Raw genomic sequence first — 19,741 nt, forward strand, 5'->3', positions numbered from 1 at the left:
TTTTAGACCTTCCTGAAGGATGGATGCAATTGGAAAAGATATAGTCTGGTTATCCATATCCAACCTACCTGTAGAGACTGGTGGCACTTTTTGGAAGTGCGGGAAAGGCGGTGTATTGAAATGAATAGCGTTTCGAAAGCATTGTATTTACTTGTGTTTATTTACCACTCATGATTTCCCCTCAAAATGATTTCGATGTGCAAAGATCTGACAGAGTGAAAACAATGTCATAACAAATCTATTAAAAAATGTGACCCTTGTAAACATGCTGCCTCATGCCGGCCCTGTAGTGTTAGACAGCATAATGTTTCAGTATTTTTAGGAAAAGCCATGAAATTTCGGAATTCTAAACAATCTATTTCATTATGAAAATTAAGCATGAAAAAATGATCAAAATGACCAGCTTGGTCCTTTTAGTGTTAAAAGGGAAAGGGTGTGTCCTCATCATCATCATCCATTTCAATCCACTGCCAGATGCAGGTCTCCTCTAAATTTTTCTATTTTACTCTGTCTGATGCGTTTGCTATCTAGTTGACACTCCTGCCACCTTTTGGATCTCATTGCTCCATCTTGTTTGGGGATGCCTTCTCAGACGTTTAACACCACAAGAGTACCAATCCAGAATACTCATGATCCATCTACTGTTTGTATGAAGGTATATAAGTGTGCTATTTTTTGCACCCTGTATATATCAGAGATTCTGCTGAAGTCTAATTTACGTTGGAACTCTGGTTATTGGCAAAATCTGGGTATTTTTTGAGTGATATTGGGTCCCTCTAAAAGAAATAAAGTATTTCCCCTCCCATCATTCACTGGTATTCCTGTGAATCAAATAAATAATTTATTTCTAAAAACATGTTCAATCCAAAGGTCACGGGTGGAGATATAGGGCCCCCCCTGTATCTCTGCTCTGTAAATTAGACCCAACGTCAAAGGTGAAGTTGACTGATCTAATGCATATATGCATATATGAATTGACATCATCATCATCATGCCCCCCAGAAATAATGACCATGCCCCCCCCTAGACTTCCAAGTCTATCTCCGCCTATGCCAAAGGTTCATTGAAAAAAAGTTAATTTACCAGCTTCCAACTAGATTCTTTTACTTTAATTGCCTACTAATATAGAAAGCTTGCAAAGAAACCCATTACCGCTGAGAATTTAACATGCAATAAATCTGAAACGAATATTTACTAACAAATCAATCTATAAATTCTCTTCTGATTGATTTTCCATTTTGAGAAAACCCTAGCTCTTTCAATTAAATATAAAGTAAATGAGATTCTGACGGTTATCTTCTGATTCCTGCTATTCATATAAATCCTTGTGAAGTGATTTACTGGTAGAATAATTTTCTTTTTTCTTCCTGATGGTCTGAAGTGAATTTATGTCACATACATGCTGTCTTTGAATGCTGGTAGATGGCCATGAAAGTAACGTAATCCCCCCAGTATGTAACATGCTGGGGAAACTCCAAAATCGGGAAATTCATTATACAGTCCCTCATTCAAGAATGCAACTAGATATTTTGTCATCTTATTCAACAACCCATGGATTATATTAATAGTATACACTACAGTAAAATGCTTCATTTGTAGTAACCTACTTCAAAGTAGTAAAACTACTTTTCAAAGTTGTGCGATGATGATAAATAGTAGAAAAAAAGAAAAAAGAAAGTAAGCATTTCAGGAGGTTTTCCTTCTTGGAACTAGGAAAGAGCGCCCCCTATAGGATGCATGAACCAAAGTCTTTTTCTGAATATTTGACGTGGTATTGCATGTCAGCGCCATTTCTGTATATGTGAACGTATAATCAATAAATAAAAACCATTCACTTCACTGTATTGCATTACAAAGGATTACATTCAAAGGCAGCCTGTTGTTAGATATCAAGAGAACTTGAGGCAATCATTTTTAGTTTATTATTTTGTGTTTACTCTTTTGAAAATTTTAAACACTTCAATCATATTCCTCCAACATCTGCGCTCTTCCAATCTAAACATTTCCAAAAAATCAAGTCTCTCTTCATAGCTCAAGCCCTGTGTGTCATCATGAGCATGGTGACTCTTCTCTGCACCCTCTCGACTAAATCAATGTCCCTCTGTGTGTATGGTTTCCAAAACCTGATGGTATACTCCAATCCAGGATGAACTAAACCCCAGAAAAGCGGAAGGATCAGTTTAGGAGAATGCAAAGAGACCTTTTCAAGAATGAAACTGAGTATTCTATTCAATTTTTTGACCACCACTGAACAATTTCCAGAAAACCTAAGCCACTCATCAATAAGAATACCCAGATTATGACCCTAGTTGCATCCAGAATGATAACATCATTCAACTCATAAGTGAAACATGGGTTGTTTGAACCATAATGAGCGACCATGCACTTTCCAAAGACATGCTCCATTCATTTGCCCATGCTGCAATTCTGTTTAGGTTGGTTTTTTGGAACAACTCCCTATCACTTAAATTTCAGACTACCCCAATTAGCTTCATGTCATCTGCGAATTTGCTCTTACAATCCCATCGATACCCCTGATCGATTTTATTGATAAAAAGTGAAAAAGTATGGAGTTAAGGATACTTCTTTGAGGGACTCCACTTGTGTCATCTGTCCAATCAGAAAAAATTACTCGTTCCCCATAACCCGTTACGACCTATCACTTAACCAAAATTCTATCCAATTATTTTCACAGCATTATTTTTTTATTTATAAAGTTTTTTCATGTTAGATATATTAATTTACAGTAAAATCACCTGTGATGGCCAATTCTGATCAGCAATAATATCTAAAAAATGACCACATTTTTAGTAAATGGGACGCATCCCATTGGATTAATGTTGAGTTTAGCTTCCTAACAAGAATTTCCAAACAACGGCCAGCTTTGGAAATGGAAAAAAATAAAATAAAATAAGAGAGAGAAAGAGATGCATATTATATAAGACTGATAGCCATCAATATTCTCAAAGATGGCTTTTCCTCTGATTTTATAGAAAGAAAGATAACTGCAGTTTCTTTTTTTATGTAAACAAACAATAGCTGGATGATTGGATTATTGTGGTCATTTTAAGAATGCATATCTGCAGACACAAGGGTTACAGTGTTATATACTATTTTTTCCCATGAGATGCTGGCAAATTTTTTTTGTCTAGACCAGGGGCATTTTTGCATTATATTTAATGCATTCTTTAAAAATAATTTTTTGCAATTCTTATCACTAAAATTTGCACCCACCCAAGATTGCACCTTAGGCAATTGTCCATTTCCCTTCAAGTTCTGCTCCATCTAAAATTGAGTGTTCACAGAGGACAGGGTTTAAGAGTTTTGTCAATGAGTGTGTGTCAGATGAGAATACTTTCAGCATCAATGGCACTATTTGATTTAGTAAAATATGATGAAGTTCCAGCACAAAAGCAATTTAATGTGCAGCAACATTGTGATTCAGCTAATGAGGAAATCAGTGAAACTGCAGAAGCCAGATGTCTGCATTATAGAAATAAAAATTTAAAACCTGAAGCTCAACAGGAAAATTGCTCAACAAGGTGGCCGGAAGGTAAATAACTTATAGAGATATGAAAGAATATGATTATAATACAGTCAACCCTCAGTTTACGAACAACAAAAAAATGATTCAGTTTATGAACATGCAAAACAGACTGAATCCAGAGGGAGGGATATTTTAGAAGTCTGTGGCCCGTGGTGATTTTTTTTTCATTTGATAGAAGAGTTGGTTAAAGAATTTTATTTCATCAGAGTGATGTTCATGCCCCCCCCCCAAATAGGATTCCTATTATCCACCATGTGATTCATAAATCATCAGGCCATTTTCATACTTCAAGAAGCTCTATATCAAAGAACTTTTTCAAAAATATTTTACAATACTTTTTGGCATAAAACTAACACTCTCAACTTCTCAATACATTATTTTAATACTCCCCATTATATATTATCAATTGTGTATTGCATTTGCTATCATTGACAAAGTTTGGCAGCAAATGTTTTACAGAACTATAAATTTGTCTTGGAGGATATTGTGGCCAGATTGGGTTGAGAGTAGAGATTTGAGGACTTTGACACTCAGAATAGAGATGATATTAATGAAACCAAACATGGCCCTAGCAGCATTTTCATATCCTCTCTTTCATATAGTGGTAATTTCTTCCACTAACTTACTATTCTAATGATTTTAATTGGTTTCATGGTATGCACAGGGGCTATGGCAAAAATTCACAATATAAATCTTCAGGGTACCAGAAACACATTGATTAATTTTGCTATGGGAAAAACTGTTTCGGTTTATGAACAAATCAGCTTGCAAACAGACTTCAGAAATGAATTAAGTTTGTAAACAGAGGGTTGACTGTATGTGTAATACCGAAATAAAATAGAAAAAAGCCCATAAAAACTATGACACAGAGATGCCATTGATGCGCTGTACAGTGTCAAATACCCAGAATTTCTTAAAAGGACTCATAAAAATTTGGTTCCCGCGCCCTCCGAGACGCATTCTTTCTTAATTCCAAGAAGAAAAAAGTAGAGAGAAAAACCTCCCCAACTTTTTTCCCTTTTTCTTTTCTTCAGTCTATCACGATCACATGACCTTGAAAAAGTGGTTTTGAAACTTTGTATACTGTACTGTATTGTATTGATATACACGTGGGTTGTTGAAGATATTTAGTTGCTTCCCTGTGTACAGAATTTTCGGAATTTCTATACCCCTCCCTGCGGATTTTCTCCCCTCCGATTACATACCGGAAAGTACGGTACTTTCGTGGCTATCTGCCGGCATTTAAAGACAGCGTCTATACAGTGTAAATTCGCCTTATTCCTACAAGATTGGGAATGCATACTTTTTGAAAAATCGTAAAGTATTTGGAACGCGTGTTCAAAGCGTAAATACATTTTCCGAGATCGTTCAAAAAAAAAAGAAAAGAATCTGCAAAAACTTGAATATTCATAGTTTTGTCATCTTGCTGCTTTGTTGTAGTCGCTGTTTCGCATCGCGAAAATAACGGGTGAGTACGCAGAATCGGCTTTTGAAGGGGAACAAATATCTAATTCTTCACAGAAACTTTGGGTCACTAACACTCAAAAACAATTTGAAATTAATAAATAGTATAAGAATGTATTTTTTCCAATATTTTAATTTTCTATAAAAAGATTTTTAATTTTTAATTTCATTGGGGAAGGAGGCTAGTGCCCCCATACCCCCAGATTTTGAATTGGTGAAAATCCGGGTTTGGAACCCACAATTGCACAGTGGTAATTGGCTAAAAATATGATTTTCTAAGGTTTTCCAATTTCGAGAGAGTTGGCTGTTTCTTTAAAAAAAGCTCTGGTTGCCCCGACAATCACACAGACATACAACACAAATATGTATACATTAAATTTTAAATCCACACATTACCAATTCGGGGGATAGATGCAGGGCCGCAATGAGGGTGGGGGGAGGGGCTAGCAGGTGGATCTAGTGGTGCCCTTGGGCTCTGGACTAGAGGGGGTGCCGAATTCACCCTTTATAACTGCTTCTACATTGGACAGGGTGCCAAAATGTGTGCTTGCCCCATTTGAGAAAGTATCTAGTCATGGCCCTAGATAGATGGCACCACCTACTGACCACAAAACATGCTACATGCTGGGCAGACACATGCACACTTAACTTTCACCAACACATAGTCTGATATACAGTGGCAGATTAAAGTTGGTCGAGGTCCCAGGTGCAAAAGAAAATATTGGGCCCCTTAAATTAGAAAAAAGTGTGAAGTTTTGGTTTTTCGTTGCCCTTCAGAAGTCACGGCCCAGGCGCGCAAGTGCCGTTAAATCCTCCTCTGCTGACATATCTCCAATATTCAGGTGTGAAAATATGTGGAAGTTAAATGGCAACAGCTAAGAGTGATGGACCATCAGGGAGAGAAAATAAAATCATTCTGCCAAGAAATCGTTTCGCAAAGATTTATATGACACGGGAATCAGAAGATGAGTGTCTGAGAGTGCACACAGAGAGAGAGAGAGAGAGAGAGAGAACCTCCTTTGCTAAATTTAATCAGAAGATATATTATTGAAAGAGCTAAGATTTTTTTAAAGAAATGAAAAATCAATCAGAACGGAATTTATAGATTGATTTATAAGTAAATATATAAATGTGTTCCTCTAACTTTTAATTACAGTAATCCTACTTATAATGTTTTCCGAAAAACTCATAAAAACGTAAGCAGGAAACACTTTAAACAGAAAATCTTAATGAGAATTACTTAGAGTTGGGACCATGAAAATAAGTCGCTGTACTAAGTGGAAAAACATTCTAAATGGGAATGTTATAAGTGGAATCAACTGTATATTTGTTTTAGATTTATTACATGTGCTAAATTCCATATGTTAAATTCTCAGTGTTGATGGGCTTCTTTGCAAGCTTTTCCCACTAGTAGACAATGAAAGTAAATGAACCTTTGGATAGAACGTGTTTCTAGAAATGAATTATTTATTTGATTCACAGAAATACCTCTTTCTCCTACCCAGAACATGGCCCACCACTATTTCTCAATGAAGAGATATAAGCAGGTGATCAAAGACCTGGGGCATGCTGGAAAAAAATTCATAGAGATACCTGTGAATTATGGGGGAAGGAGGGATACTTTTTCAAAATAATTTTTTTCGAGAGGGGCCCACTTTCACTCAAAACGCACCCAGATTTTTTGAATACCCTGGGTCCCGGGACCCAGGTAAATTAGAGTACAACAGCATCTCTGATGACATAGATTTTTCAAATATTTCTCCATTTGGTAATTTTTCCAAACTTTTAAAAGACCTTTGAGAATTGGTTTTTTCAATATTCTATTGAAGAAAATGGATAACAACAGTTTTTGAACATGCAAACATGCATTTGAAAATGCATCTCATAATTCAGTGCATTCTAGAACATTCTAGAAGAATAATTGTGCATGAAGTAGACCTGGTTTTCATTTCAATTTTATGAGGTAGTTTTAATTAAATTTCAATTTTCATTTGAAACTTTTAATTAAATAAATTTATGCATTTGCTTTTTATTTTTTAGTTAAATAAAATAAGAAGCAAATTACTAAAAAAGAAGAGATGAAACAATGAGGGAAATTATAAGATCATGTAGGTTGTAACTGCTTGCATATTTTTAAGATGGGTTAGGTCTTAAAAATCTGTGTTCTACTTCGTCAGAAAGAATAAATTTATTGAAGTTCACAAAATAAAATGTGTTAATGAATTCTATTGTATAGTTGTTGAGAATATTCAAAGGGGGGCATATATAGCTGTGTACACAATACTTACAATTTTGAGCATGCTGCAGAATAATTAAGAGAAAAGTCTGCTATTTTTCATTACTAACTTAATTTTTTTATTCTAGGAAGTCCTTTCACTCTAAGGATAGCTGGTGCACCAGATGCATCAAAGGTTAGAGTATATGGCCCTGGTATTGAGCCAGGTGTTCTTGCAGTTTATCAAAGCCGTTTTATATGTGATACTAGAGGAGCTGGAGCAGGACAGCTCACCGTTCGTATCAGAGGTCCTAAAGGTAGTCAGCTTATGTTGATCTGTATTTTTAAATTTGAGTGATAATCTTAAATTTTGTTGTTGTTCGCTTATTAATCTGTGCCATGATGAATGAAAAAATACATATTACACAGTCATCTTTTTATTTTACGAACCTCCAATTTGAAAATCAACACTTTTTTACAACATTAATGTTAGTTTTCTTGTCTTGAACAGTATGCAATAGAACCTGGGTTGGCAGGTTTTTGATGCATGGCAGTTTTTGACGGTTTAAACCAGTGTTTCCTAAAGTGGGCAATAATAATTTCCCCCCATATAATAAAAGTATGCATTTCAAACCCCTGATTAACAGTAACCCTTCTTTTACAGATTAATTTTTTTTTGTCTTGCCAGTGAGTGCAAAGGAGAGGTTTTACTGTATATGGTGTAAAAGAACTTTTCGAACACCTATCTGTTTTGAAATTAATGTTAAATGCCATTTGGGGGTAATGGAATAGTCTAGAGGGGCGATAGAAGCTACTGGTATAACATGGGTTCCTAGGGGTTTGCTTGAGTTGGGAGGCAATGAGAGAAAAAAAAATTCTGAAGGGGGCGATGGAACAAAAAAGTTTGGAGAACTATGGTTTATACAAGGATGATGTCACTCTCCGTTACCATACGAAGGTTTTTAACAACTGGCTGTTGCGAAGATATATTTCGGAAAGAGAGAAAATTCAACTGGTGGCAACTCAATGGCGACTGGTGGCCATCTGGTGGCAGCGTCAGCAGTTGTGAGCTTGGCCTGAGTCTGGTCCGGCCGTCCATGTACGGTCCCTTTCAGTGTACATGAGCTCCAAGGAAAGATTGAGAGATTCTGTGCCTCTGTAGTCTAGTGGTCTAGGGCGTTCACCCAGAAAGTGAAAGGATGTGGGTTCGATTCCCCGCAGGGGCAGTTGAATTTTCTCTATTTCCGAAATATATCTTCAAAACAGCTAGTTGTTAAAAACCTTCGTAACTATGGTTTAAGCTGTCATGTCAAAAACCCTCCATCAATAAACTCTCAAAAATCTCAAATTTTGCTTTCCAATATAAACATTTCCATTAGAAATACACACCTTAATTCAAGGTAATGTTTAAAGTGAGTATGTTATACAAAGAATAAATACTCAATATGATTGTAAAATAATTTTCTACTCTACAGGATTATTTTGGATAATATATGTTTTTAAAATATTGTCTGAGGCTTTCATGGCCTTCGTTAAATGACTTGCAAAACAAATATATGTTTTTTTTTCTCATAAAATACACAATTTGAATAAAGCATAGCATAAAGCTGAAGGAAAAACTATGGAATGATTTAATATTCTTCAATTCACGATGATTCTTTACCTTCTAAAATTTCTTTAATTACTTATTTATGTGCATAAATATAAACATCTGCTGTACTCTTTTCAAATTTCAAAACAGATAGGTGTTTAAAAAGTTCTTTTACACCATATTACGGTAAAACCTCTCCTTTGCGGTGACTGGCAAGACAAAAAAAATTCATCTGTAAAAGAGGGGTTACCGTTTAATCAGGGGTTTGAAATGCGTACTTTTATTATATTGGGGGGAATTATTATTTGGCTGTAAAAGAGGGGGTGTCTGCATCCGAGGGGTGTCCATTAAGAAGGGTTTTACTGTATGTAATGCTGATAGCTGTTATTAAATTATCTAGATAATCACTAATACTTAAAACAATGCTCTTATTGTGTATAACATTAGAATATATCTAGCAATGAAAATATTAAATTGCAGAACCAAAATGTCCTTTACTTTAGCAGTGCTGGCTTATATATAATGTTTAACAAACTCCTGTAACTTATTCTTAGTGTAAAAGTAAGAATAACTAAGTTTGACTATGATATGGTAAATTTAATAGCATTTATAATGCAATGGTTTTCCACTTGAAGCTTTATCTAAGCATGTGAAACAATGCTTTGGGTATAAAGTCCTGGCAGTTCTGCTTTGATTGAAAATACTCTTTGAAACTCAGGATTTATACAACCTGAGAATAAATGAGTTTAATTAGTGTATTAACAGATGATGCATGAGAATTTTTATATGGAATAAAATTTTGGGTGGATAAGAAAATTTAAAATATCAAAATAGATATTTTTTCTCAGTAATTGTAATTCGTAATATAAAACACTTTAATCTACATAAAAGTGTTTTGTCATTTAACATATCTATCAGGTTAAAAAACTGTTTGGCAACATCGACAATTTTTGATTTTTTTAATACTGAGTTGGTTTCTGAAGTCAAAAACGTAACCCTCTGATGCCCTATCAGGCATATTTTGAATACACAGCTCTACTTCACTTAGCAAATTCAGCACAGGTAATGAGTACTTTAGATAAATAAACCATAAAATTATACTTTATATGTTCTAGACTCTTTGTTGAAAAATTCGAAATTGCAATTAATATTATTTTGTTTTAGTTATTCTAATAAATTAATGTTTCAAAATAAAACATTGAAATATTCAAAAAAATAAGTTTTTCATCATGTTATATACCCATTGTGTTCAAAATATTATCCAAAAGCATTCATTTAGGCTTTTGACAGTTTAAACCAGTTTTTGATGCTTGTCATGTCAAAAACCCAACCCAGAATTTCCATATGCGTGAAGCCGCAGGTTACAGCTAGTTATATGTATAGAATGTCATTTTATCTAGATAAAGAAAAAATATTAACCTTTAAAATGAAAAAATAATAATAATTTAAAACAATGAAGACAAATTTTTATAGTGAAATAGAACCTGATGCATTTCAGCTAGAGCCACCCTTACAAGATATGGAGGCCTGCTGTGAAAATAATAACAGGGCTAGAGTCCATACAAATATATAAATATATTTTGTTAAATGTAAATTAACAAAAAAAATTAATGAAAATTTTTTAACTAAAGAAAATTTTAAATTGATAAAAGAAATAGTTCCAAAACCAATTAAAATTAAGACCAAATGAAAGAAATTGTCTGAAAACTAATAAAATTCAGCATCAATGAATGAAAAATAATTGGGCGAGATAAATCCAGCACCTATGAAAATTAAGAATAAATAAAATTCAGAATTCCTGAACTGATTAAAATTCAGAATTCTAGAACAGATTGAAATTCAGAATTCTAGATAGCACCTGTTGCACCAAGTCCACACCCCCAGGGGCAGCTCTGATTTCAGCATCCAGAAGTGCTTAATCAAATGTTCATGTTAGACTTTCAACAATTCACCATCCTGACTCAAAATTATGTAAGTTAGTGTAAAATTAAGTAAGTTTCAGTTAATAAGATCACATAATGACTTTTGAATTGTCAATAAAAATTAATACACATTTTATACTAATATAGTAAGTTTATACAAAAAATTGACATGTTTTTAAGACAAATAAAATTTTAATTGGACTGATTAAAATTTTATTTGTCTCAAAAATGTGTAATTTTTTTGTATAAATTAAAACCAGGCAAAGTTCTAATTTTTGTGACAATATAGTAAGATTATTCTTCTTGTAATTATTTAAGTTGGTTTTCTGTGGTTCCCAACTTCAAGGCGCGAATGCGAGCCGATCTCCCCGTTAAAAAGTCTCGCCACAGAGAGCAACAGACCTACAACGTTACAAATATTCAATCATTACACTTCACTCACAATTTAAAAAAGCATAGATGGCAGCACTGAAATATCAGACACAACACTAGCTACACACTCAGACTGTTAGGTGCATTCACGTTGTTCCAGACTCTGCCACGAAGCTGGGCTGGAAGAGATCTCGGGAACGGGATAAGTCTGGTGGCAGAGACCCTGGCGTTCATTCATTCATGTTGTAGTTATTTATAAATATCTTTCAAATATTTAAATTCTGATTTTTCTTAAAAAGACTATTCATGATATTGTAATGTTTATTAAATTATTGTTATTTATTTTAATTTTAGAAATACACAGTTCCCAGCTGTAGTACTTCTCACTCCTTCAAATTTTCAGTCATTTTAAAGGAAGATTTTATTTCCAAGCTTCTCGTATCTAATAATTAGAGCACACTCAACTGACAGAAAGCATGAAAAAGTGATTACTTTTGCATTTATTGTGGTACATTGGAAAAAAAGTTTTGTAATTGCAATTGTAAAAAATATTTTTTGCAGGTGCCTTTCGTGTTGAAATGCAGCGAGAAAGCCAAAAAGATCGCACTATTCTTTGTAAATATGATCCAACAGAACCAGGTGATTATAGACTTGAGGTAAAATGGTCAGGCGAACATGTACCAGGATCCCCCTTTATGGTTATGATATTCGATACACAAGAAGAATTAAATCACTATCTTCAAGGACAATTCCAAGCTCAAAGTGGTGGCCCTCCACCACTACCTCCTGCAGACTATTTTGGTGGCAGTCTAACTTACAGTACTGGTTTTGGCCAAATGTCATGGAGGGGCTCCACAGCTGAGCTGTGACCTCATTTACATTTTAAACATTCTGTGCCAGGAGCAATGGGGAAAACTGAATCACCCATGTTATGCTGTTAGGTTTGAACATTGTTTTTTTTTGTTTGAAGGAATGTCAGTCTAGTTATTTTTATGTAAAAATTGATGTATGAATGTTATTTGTTGTCTGGTATTGTTTTACATATTTTAGTTAATTGTGAAAGTATGTTTATCTGGTTGTTAATTTTCTGAACATGGATTAATATATCTGTAATACAGTTTTAAGTAATCTGACTTTAAAATAAAAGGTTAGTTGGCTTATAAATTTCTTTCCATCAGATTTTCGCTAATTACTTGTTCTGTTGAAACTTTTTTCTGACAGTTTTGATTTTTGATATAAGCTAATAACTTTATAATTTGCATGTTTTATAGATTTATCTCTTTTATTATATGTTTATATTGCATTTAAAATAACTTTTGATATGGTGTTGTTGCTTTTGAAACAATTACTTTTTTAGTAATGTGTGTGATAATTTGAATCTGCAGTTTATGTCCAGCTCATGACAATCAAAGTACACTTTGTCATAAACTGGAAAAGTTCATCAAAAATTAAATTATTATTAATATTAATTTTTAAATATGAAACCCTTTCTATTGACCAAAATGGGGAAAAAATTATCTTTTTTGGGGGAGGGATTTCAAATGCATTTGTATTAAAACATAATGATTTTTATTAATAGTATAATTTCCATGCACAAAATAACATCAAAATCAAAGATGAGGGACACAAATTTTTTTTCTGTAAAAAATTAAAGTTGAGTCTAGATATAGTGGTCACTTCCTTTGATCAAAAATTTTTCTAACTAGAAAATCAGTCAACAATTTTTTTCTCAATTTAAAGCAAATGAAAATTTTAATGCTTGGGTAAAACTTTTGTTAAATACAAGTTTGTTATGTAGAGACACTATTCTATTTGGTTTTTACTAGAGCTGCTATACTACCTTGTATGAAAATTAAGTTGACCTGTTCACCATATAAAGATGTGAACTACTGTATTTTAATGTGCACGAGGAAACCCCTTCTGCCAAAAATTGGGTCCCAAAAATAGGAGGGGGTTTCTTATACATGGATTGTATTATAGATATATCTTTTAAATTTTTTTCCCCAAATTTTAAGCCCCAAAAAATCAGGGGGTTCCTTATACACATTAAAATACAGTATACATATCTTTCAATATCTAGTAGACTATTAGTTAATTTGCTGTTCCAGAGTTACTTATGAGCATTGTAAATTTAGTTTAGAATCCATCATATTCCACCATAAATTTTCATAAATGCTATGCGTGTTGCTTTTGATATCTATGACTCCTCCTCATAGGGACAGGGGATGAAATTGTTATTTAACAGAGCAGCCTTGCTGATTTGCTGAATAACAAATTCATCCCCTGTCCCTATTCAGGGACGGGGTGGGACTACTTTGGCTACTGATTGCCCAGTGGAATGTAGATTAAAAAAAAATAATAAGGATTTGTGAAAAGTAAAAAAGTTTTCCCCCCGTAACCATTCAAAAGATTTAAAGTATTGAATATTTCAATACTTTTTCAATATCAATATGGAATATTTCAATGCCTTTTTGATCAAATTTTAACCCCTTTTATTAGTCAGTAGTGCTTTGGGCTTTCCCCTTCCTACATAGCATTGCTTTTACTTAGAAGTTAAGAAACCAAAACCATTTTTTCAGATGTTTAGTATGACAGATAAACTGGCATCTGTTCTGTAAAAAGACTATAAAGAAACCATACATGTAAATAAGGTGTAAAAAACTCGCATTGAAATATACTTTTAGAAATAAACAGAAACAAAATTGAAAATTTTATGAAAACTCAATTCTATTCGTTCTTATTTTATGTGACTGACTTATGTGAAGCATTAAAACAAGATTTTTTATTGTTCAGCAAGTGTAGAAACTGTTTATTCTAATGAACTTAATTTTATTGCTCTAAAGTCTAAACCATAGTTTCTCAAACTTTTTGTTCCATCGCCCCCTTCATTAGAATTTTTTTCTCTCTCATCGCCCCTAACTCAAGGGGTATCATATCAAGTATATAACATAGGATCTTATGTTAAATCTGTAGCTTCTATCACCCCTCTGGACCATTCCATCACCCACTGGGGGAGATATTGCTTGCTTTGGGAAACACTGCTCTAAACTGTGATTAAATTGAGATTGCTTAGATATTTTACTGTTTTCTATTTTTTCCCTTGATTTCAAAAGAATTTGCTAATTTTTACAATTTTTTTTTAATATTGATAGTATTCATTTTTATTTACTCTTCATACAAAATTTAGACATAAATGGAATAAAACATTAAACAGATGATGCTAGGTCATAATATGGGTTATGATATCCTATCATTTTATCCAAAAATACCATAGTACAAAATTTTTTTTATTGACTTTTATTTAAACTTCATCAGAAACTTCTGAAGTATTGCCAATACATCATAAATTATTCAGCAGTTTCTTTTTTTTATGTGATATGATAGTAGCATCTGAAATGAATATATTTTTATAAATATAGGCACAAATATCATCAGTGCCTTAAAAAATGCTATTTGTTTGAATCTCAGGGAAGTGTTTGATAGATCTTGTTATAACAATATAAGCAAAATAGATTATAAAATATTCCAGGTTGTATATTTTTATATGACAAGTTGCATCAGCTTATTTTAGAACATCTGCTTTTTTGAACATTTTAGGAGCATTTTCTATTGTTCTTATATTTACATGATGAAAATATTTATTTAATATAGAAGATTTGTATAATTTTGTTGCTAAGTGTCAGATATTTTATTTTAGATGTTTAGAAAAACTAATAAATTTTTGTATATAAATCATGTGTTGTCATGAAAAAACATGGTGAAAAAAATCTTTGTATGTTGTATTTTTATTTGTTTTTGTGTATGTCTGGAAATCAAAAATTGTATTCAGAAAGAAAATATTCGTGGAGCATCTATATATCTGTTCAAGCATCTGCGTTGAGAAATATTTCAAGTGACTGTCAACATTTTTATGCCAAAAATGATGAAAGAATAAAAAGTTATACAGACACGTTATTTCACCAAAAGATTATTTTTTAAATTTAATTTCTTTTATGACTCGTGTGAACCTGATAATGCATTTTAACATAGTTTATTAAGATTGTTTAATTTTACTACTTTATATTGGAACCACATTGGTTATCATTCTACATCAATTTGCATACTCTTAAGGAGAGCTAGTATTTTATATTTATTACAATAAATATTATCTATATACAGTTAAACCTTGATTTTGGGCTGTTTCAAAACTCCTCAAATTCAGTATTTGCCATATTTTGATGAATAAAATGAGTTTCAGTGTTTGGAACCTCTTGGTTCTTGCTGCACTATTTGCAAAAAGTAATCTGCCCTGATGACTTTATCGTTAGATCTGTTATTCTTCACACATATTATAAAAAATTGTTCTCTGTGCTCATTGAATTCAGCATTCATCATGAGTTCTGGAACAAATTACTGATGAGTGCCAAGGTATCATTGTATATCTTTCTAAGGTCAAGATGCAGCTTGATCAGCTTTTGGTTCTCATAACCCTGAATGTATTACTATTTTTCATGCGTCTTGCAAGGAATTTTGACTTCTTTTTTTGGTTCATGTCTTCTGTAATTCTGTAGGAAAAAAATGACATTCATACTCACAGGTGTTCATAAGGGGATCCATTCTTTGATGTTTTTAATCATTTTTCTCTTATGAATCTTTCCCAATATTTTTTTAATTTTTTTTTTCTCCTGCTTTGACAATAATAATTAAAATTTTGTTATGATAATTAAAAGTGTGCATTTGGTTGTTAGATTGATTATTTTTTAGCAAGTCAATTAATTTTTTTTTCTATTGTAAATATTTACTTCTTTTGCAGATTAATAAAACTATTTTTCTTAACTGCCCAGAATAAAAATAATTCTCACCTCATTTACATTAAGTCAATTTAAAGATGATCATTACTAGGGCTCTCAGATTTTTATGACCTAAAGATGAAATGTTGTTCCTGGACGTTTCATCTTCATTCAGGTCATAAAAAACTGATCCCTAATCATTACTGTAGCCTGAATTATATGAAAATATGTGAAATTATATGAATTCTTTGAAATTTTCATTTTAGCTGCATTTTAATGCTTATAATAATAAAAAGACATGTTTAAATTAATGTTTTTTTTTAAATTCATAAGGGTTGAACTATTTTTAAATAACATTCCAAATATTGTTGTGTATTCAGCCTTATTGCTCACATATGGAAAGATTTTTTTTTTAAACACAAATGTGGGCCACATTAAACTTGGTTAATGAGTCAATAAACATGTCTCTTTTTATTATATTTTGCAAAGAAAGCCAATGAAAAAAGAGAGATTAACAGCAGTAAGCAATTGCTGAACAACACAGCCGCTTTTTCAGTGGGGGGGGGGGGGGGACAAGTTTTCTTCTAGTGATCATTGTGTTGTTAGTTTTCTCTGTAATTTCTCTTTGGGTAAAGTTGATAACAAGGACAAGGTTGAAAAACAAGGAAGAATGGTTCCTTGTTTTTGAAGAACCAACTTTGAGTTTTGAGAGAAAGAATAGCGGGAATTTTCAAAAACCGGTTGGAATCAGTTGGGGTGTATGTCAATGGAAAGAATTTAGTACAAAGCTGTCCTCTATTTTGCACTATGTTATACTCTTTGTTCGTAAAAATCGTGTTTGTACATCATGCTCCCTTTGGTTCATGGATGGTGTGTATAATCTTTACCTTGAGAAGAAAAGAGGCCAAGGTGACCTGTCATCTTTTGATAAAAGAAGGGCATTGAAGAAAGTTATAAATGATAGTAAAAAAGAAGTTCAATCTATTGTTTAAATGCTCTACTTTCACATAAGGCATCTCTGTCCGGATTACAAGCTCATAAGGGAGTGCCAATTTCAGCTTCAAATTTCTTACACATTTTCTTATCTGCATTAAACATAGCTGGTTATGCATATACAAATAAAAATACAAGGCCACAACAGGCAAAATGCCGAACAAGGTGGCTGAAAAAAGATGCCCATAAAACAAATATGGATGTCATATTTCTAAAATACAGCAACCTTATTAAAAATGCAACTATATAAACTTAAAACTAATATATATATAAATCATAAAATATTAAACAATGCTCATGAAAATATTTATGGTTGTCTTGTATTCTAAGTATGGATAGCTTTTTGATTTACGCCCAACATGTTTATCATATTTCTTTTTAAACGTGTAAATTGTGTCAGAATTTACTACTGCTGGGGGCAAAATATTCCATTTATTAACAATTCCATTTATTAACCTTATTAGAGAAAAATTCCCTGCAACACCACAACCGAAAAATGTCCCTTATCAATCAATACTGGTGTCCTTTTGACAAAGAAGTCAATTGATAGCATATTAATAATTCATGGTCCATCCTTTTGAAAATTTTGAACGCTTTGCTCATATCCCCCTGACACCTACATTGCAATGTAAACATCTTCGAAAAATAAAGTCTCTCTTCATAACTGAAACCCCGTGTACCAACAAAGATGTGCGTAGCTCTTTTCAGCATCCTTTCAACCAAGTCTATGTTCTCTAGTAAGCTATGATCCCCAACACCTTACAGCATATCCCAGTCCAGGACAAACTTAGCCTTGGAAAAGAAAGTGGAAGAATAACTTTAGGAGAACTCTGAGACTTTTTTGAAAATCAAACTGAGCATTCTATTTGCTATTTTGATCACCACTGAACAATGTCCAGACAACCGAAGCCACTCGTCAATGAGAATTCCCAAATCGGTGACACTAGTTGCATCTGGGATAGTGATCTCATAAGAAAAACGTGGGTTGTTCAAACCAAACTGACAGACCATGCATTTGTCAACACTAAATATCATGCTCTATTCATTTTCCCATACTGCAATCATGCTTAAGTTGGTCTGGAGCAACTTCCCTATCACTTTGATTTCCAACTACTCCCATTAGCTTCACGTCATCTACGAATATTGCTAAGAATCCTATTGATATCCTGATCGAGATTATTGATTAAAAAGGATGAATAGTGATTTGCCCAAACACAGAATATCCGGCTGATGTTTTGGCTGAATATAGATTTTCTTCAAATTCATCAAAAGTATAAATAAAATTGGTGTTTTCAATTGAAAATGAAATTATTAGTAATTTTAAATGATATAGAATATTTCAATTATGCAATTTATTATTTAAATGAATATTAAAAACTGGTAATTGAAAGATTTTTATTGTCATGATATTGACAATCAAATTTAACAATGGTATACAGACAAACTTGGTTAATTTGAAGTCAAAAGTCACTGGAAAAAAGTTTGATTTATCCAAAATTTGAATTATCAAATTAATCTATCCTGGACCTGTAGGAAAGCTACAAATTGCAACTTAAGCATCAACATTCACATGCGAAGAGATAATAGTTTTCAATTATTAAAATTTTATCAGTTACAAAATTGTTTCCCAAATTTGAATTATAATAATTGATCTTAGCTACTGTTCTGAAATCAACATCACTGTAGAATTTCTTGACCATGCTTAAAGCCTTATCTACAGAAACAATTTATGATCATTTTTTTATGAAACTTTTCCAAATTTTGCTTGTCATTCATATTTCATTGATAGCATGTTTCATAAAAAAAATGATCATAAATTGTTTCTGTATATCAATGAAATATACTTTCATTGTATTGCAAACATATTGCAATTTATACTTTGACTATAAAAAGCTTCAGATTTTGAATGGTACACCTTGATTCGTAGGTTGCACAATATAATGGGTATCAAGTGGTACATATTCTTGCGCAATATATATACACTCCAGCTGAACAATATCAAAATGGGTATTAAATTATCAAAGAAAGAGAAAAACAGAATATTCAAAACTTTTGCTTTGAAAATTTATTGTTTAACAACTTGGTCAAATAAAACAGTCTGTGTTACTTCTTTTCGAATTTTTCCAAACTAAATTTGCTGATACAAAAATCATAATTTCCCCCTCAAACTTCAAATTATCCAAAACATTTGAATTAAACAAGAAATTTTAACATTAGAAAACTCAAGGGGAGTTTGTAAAAGTTCAAATTATCCAAAATTCAAATAAATCAAGTTCTACTGTATTGTATTTAAATATTACTTAAAAAATCAATTTTTTCACCACTTGTCACTTTTACATCTAATTAAGAAAATGTCAACCATTATTTAAAGTTAATCTATTAGTAATTAGAAACATTACTAATTCTCAATTAGTAATGTATCATAAAATTTATGACTCTTATTTTCTATTTTTTCTCTTTAAATGTTCTTTGCCCTCTTTTGCCTCTTTCAGTAGCTTAATACGTTTCTTCACTAGGTACATCATTAGTCAGTGAACTTGTGTAAGGCCGGGATTACACTATAAAAGTTTGATAATAGCTCTTTTATAAAACTTAAAAATCCAACCAATAAGCATATTGGTTACATTCGAGCAAATGCAACCGATGATCTTATGGGTTGCATTTTTCAAGTTTTATAAAAGAACTTTTCTAAAACTTTTATAGTGTAATGCCGGCCTAATTCATGCTCACTTCCAAGTTTTATTGCAGTAGGATTCCATTTTCAGTTTTATGTTTTCCCTATCTGAGAATTTCCCGCCTTTTCACAGAAAGGGATATACACCAAACAATAAAATATAATTTGTAAATTTTTAATTTATGTGAAAAATT

The 19,741-nt window shown here is 32.4% G+C and overlaps 1 protein-coding gene and 1 non-coding gene across 2 annotated transcripts in view; both read left to right on the plus strand.

Moving 5' to 3' along the window:
• Nucleotides 1-15,065, plus strand: part of jbug (filamin-type immunoglobulin domains fbug) — a 302,454-nt gene extending 287,389 nt beyond the window's left edge. The window contains exons 47-48 of the mRNA XM_089246657.1: nt 7,376-7,543; nt 11,673-15,065. Coding sequence (XP_089102783.1) covers nt 7,376-7,543; nt 11,673-11,980 — 476 coding nt within the window. The 3' untranslated portion in view covers nt 11,981-15,065. The remainder of the gene's footprint in view (nt 1-7,375; nt 7,544-11,672) is intronic.
• Nucleotides 8,379-8,452, plus strand: TRNAS-AGA (transfer RNA serine (anticodon AGA)). The gene has a single exon. It is a non-coding gene; the product is annotated as a tRNA-Ser (tRNA).
• Nucleotides 15,066-19,741: the final 4,676 nt, after the last annotated feature.

Source organism: Pholcus phalangioides, unplaced genomic scaffold (genome assembly GCF_987345545.1).
Source record: "Pholcus phalangioides strain wild (caught in Gottingen) unplaced genomic scaffold, Ppha-v1.0 ptg000017l_1, whole genome shotgun sequence".
Taxonomy (NCBI): domain Eukaryota; kingdom Metazoa; phylum Arthropoda; class Arachnida; order Araneae; family Pholcidae; genus Pholcus; species Pholcus phalangioides.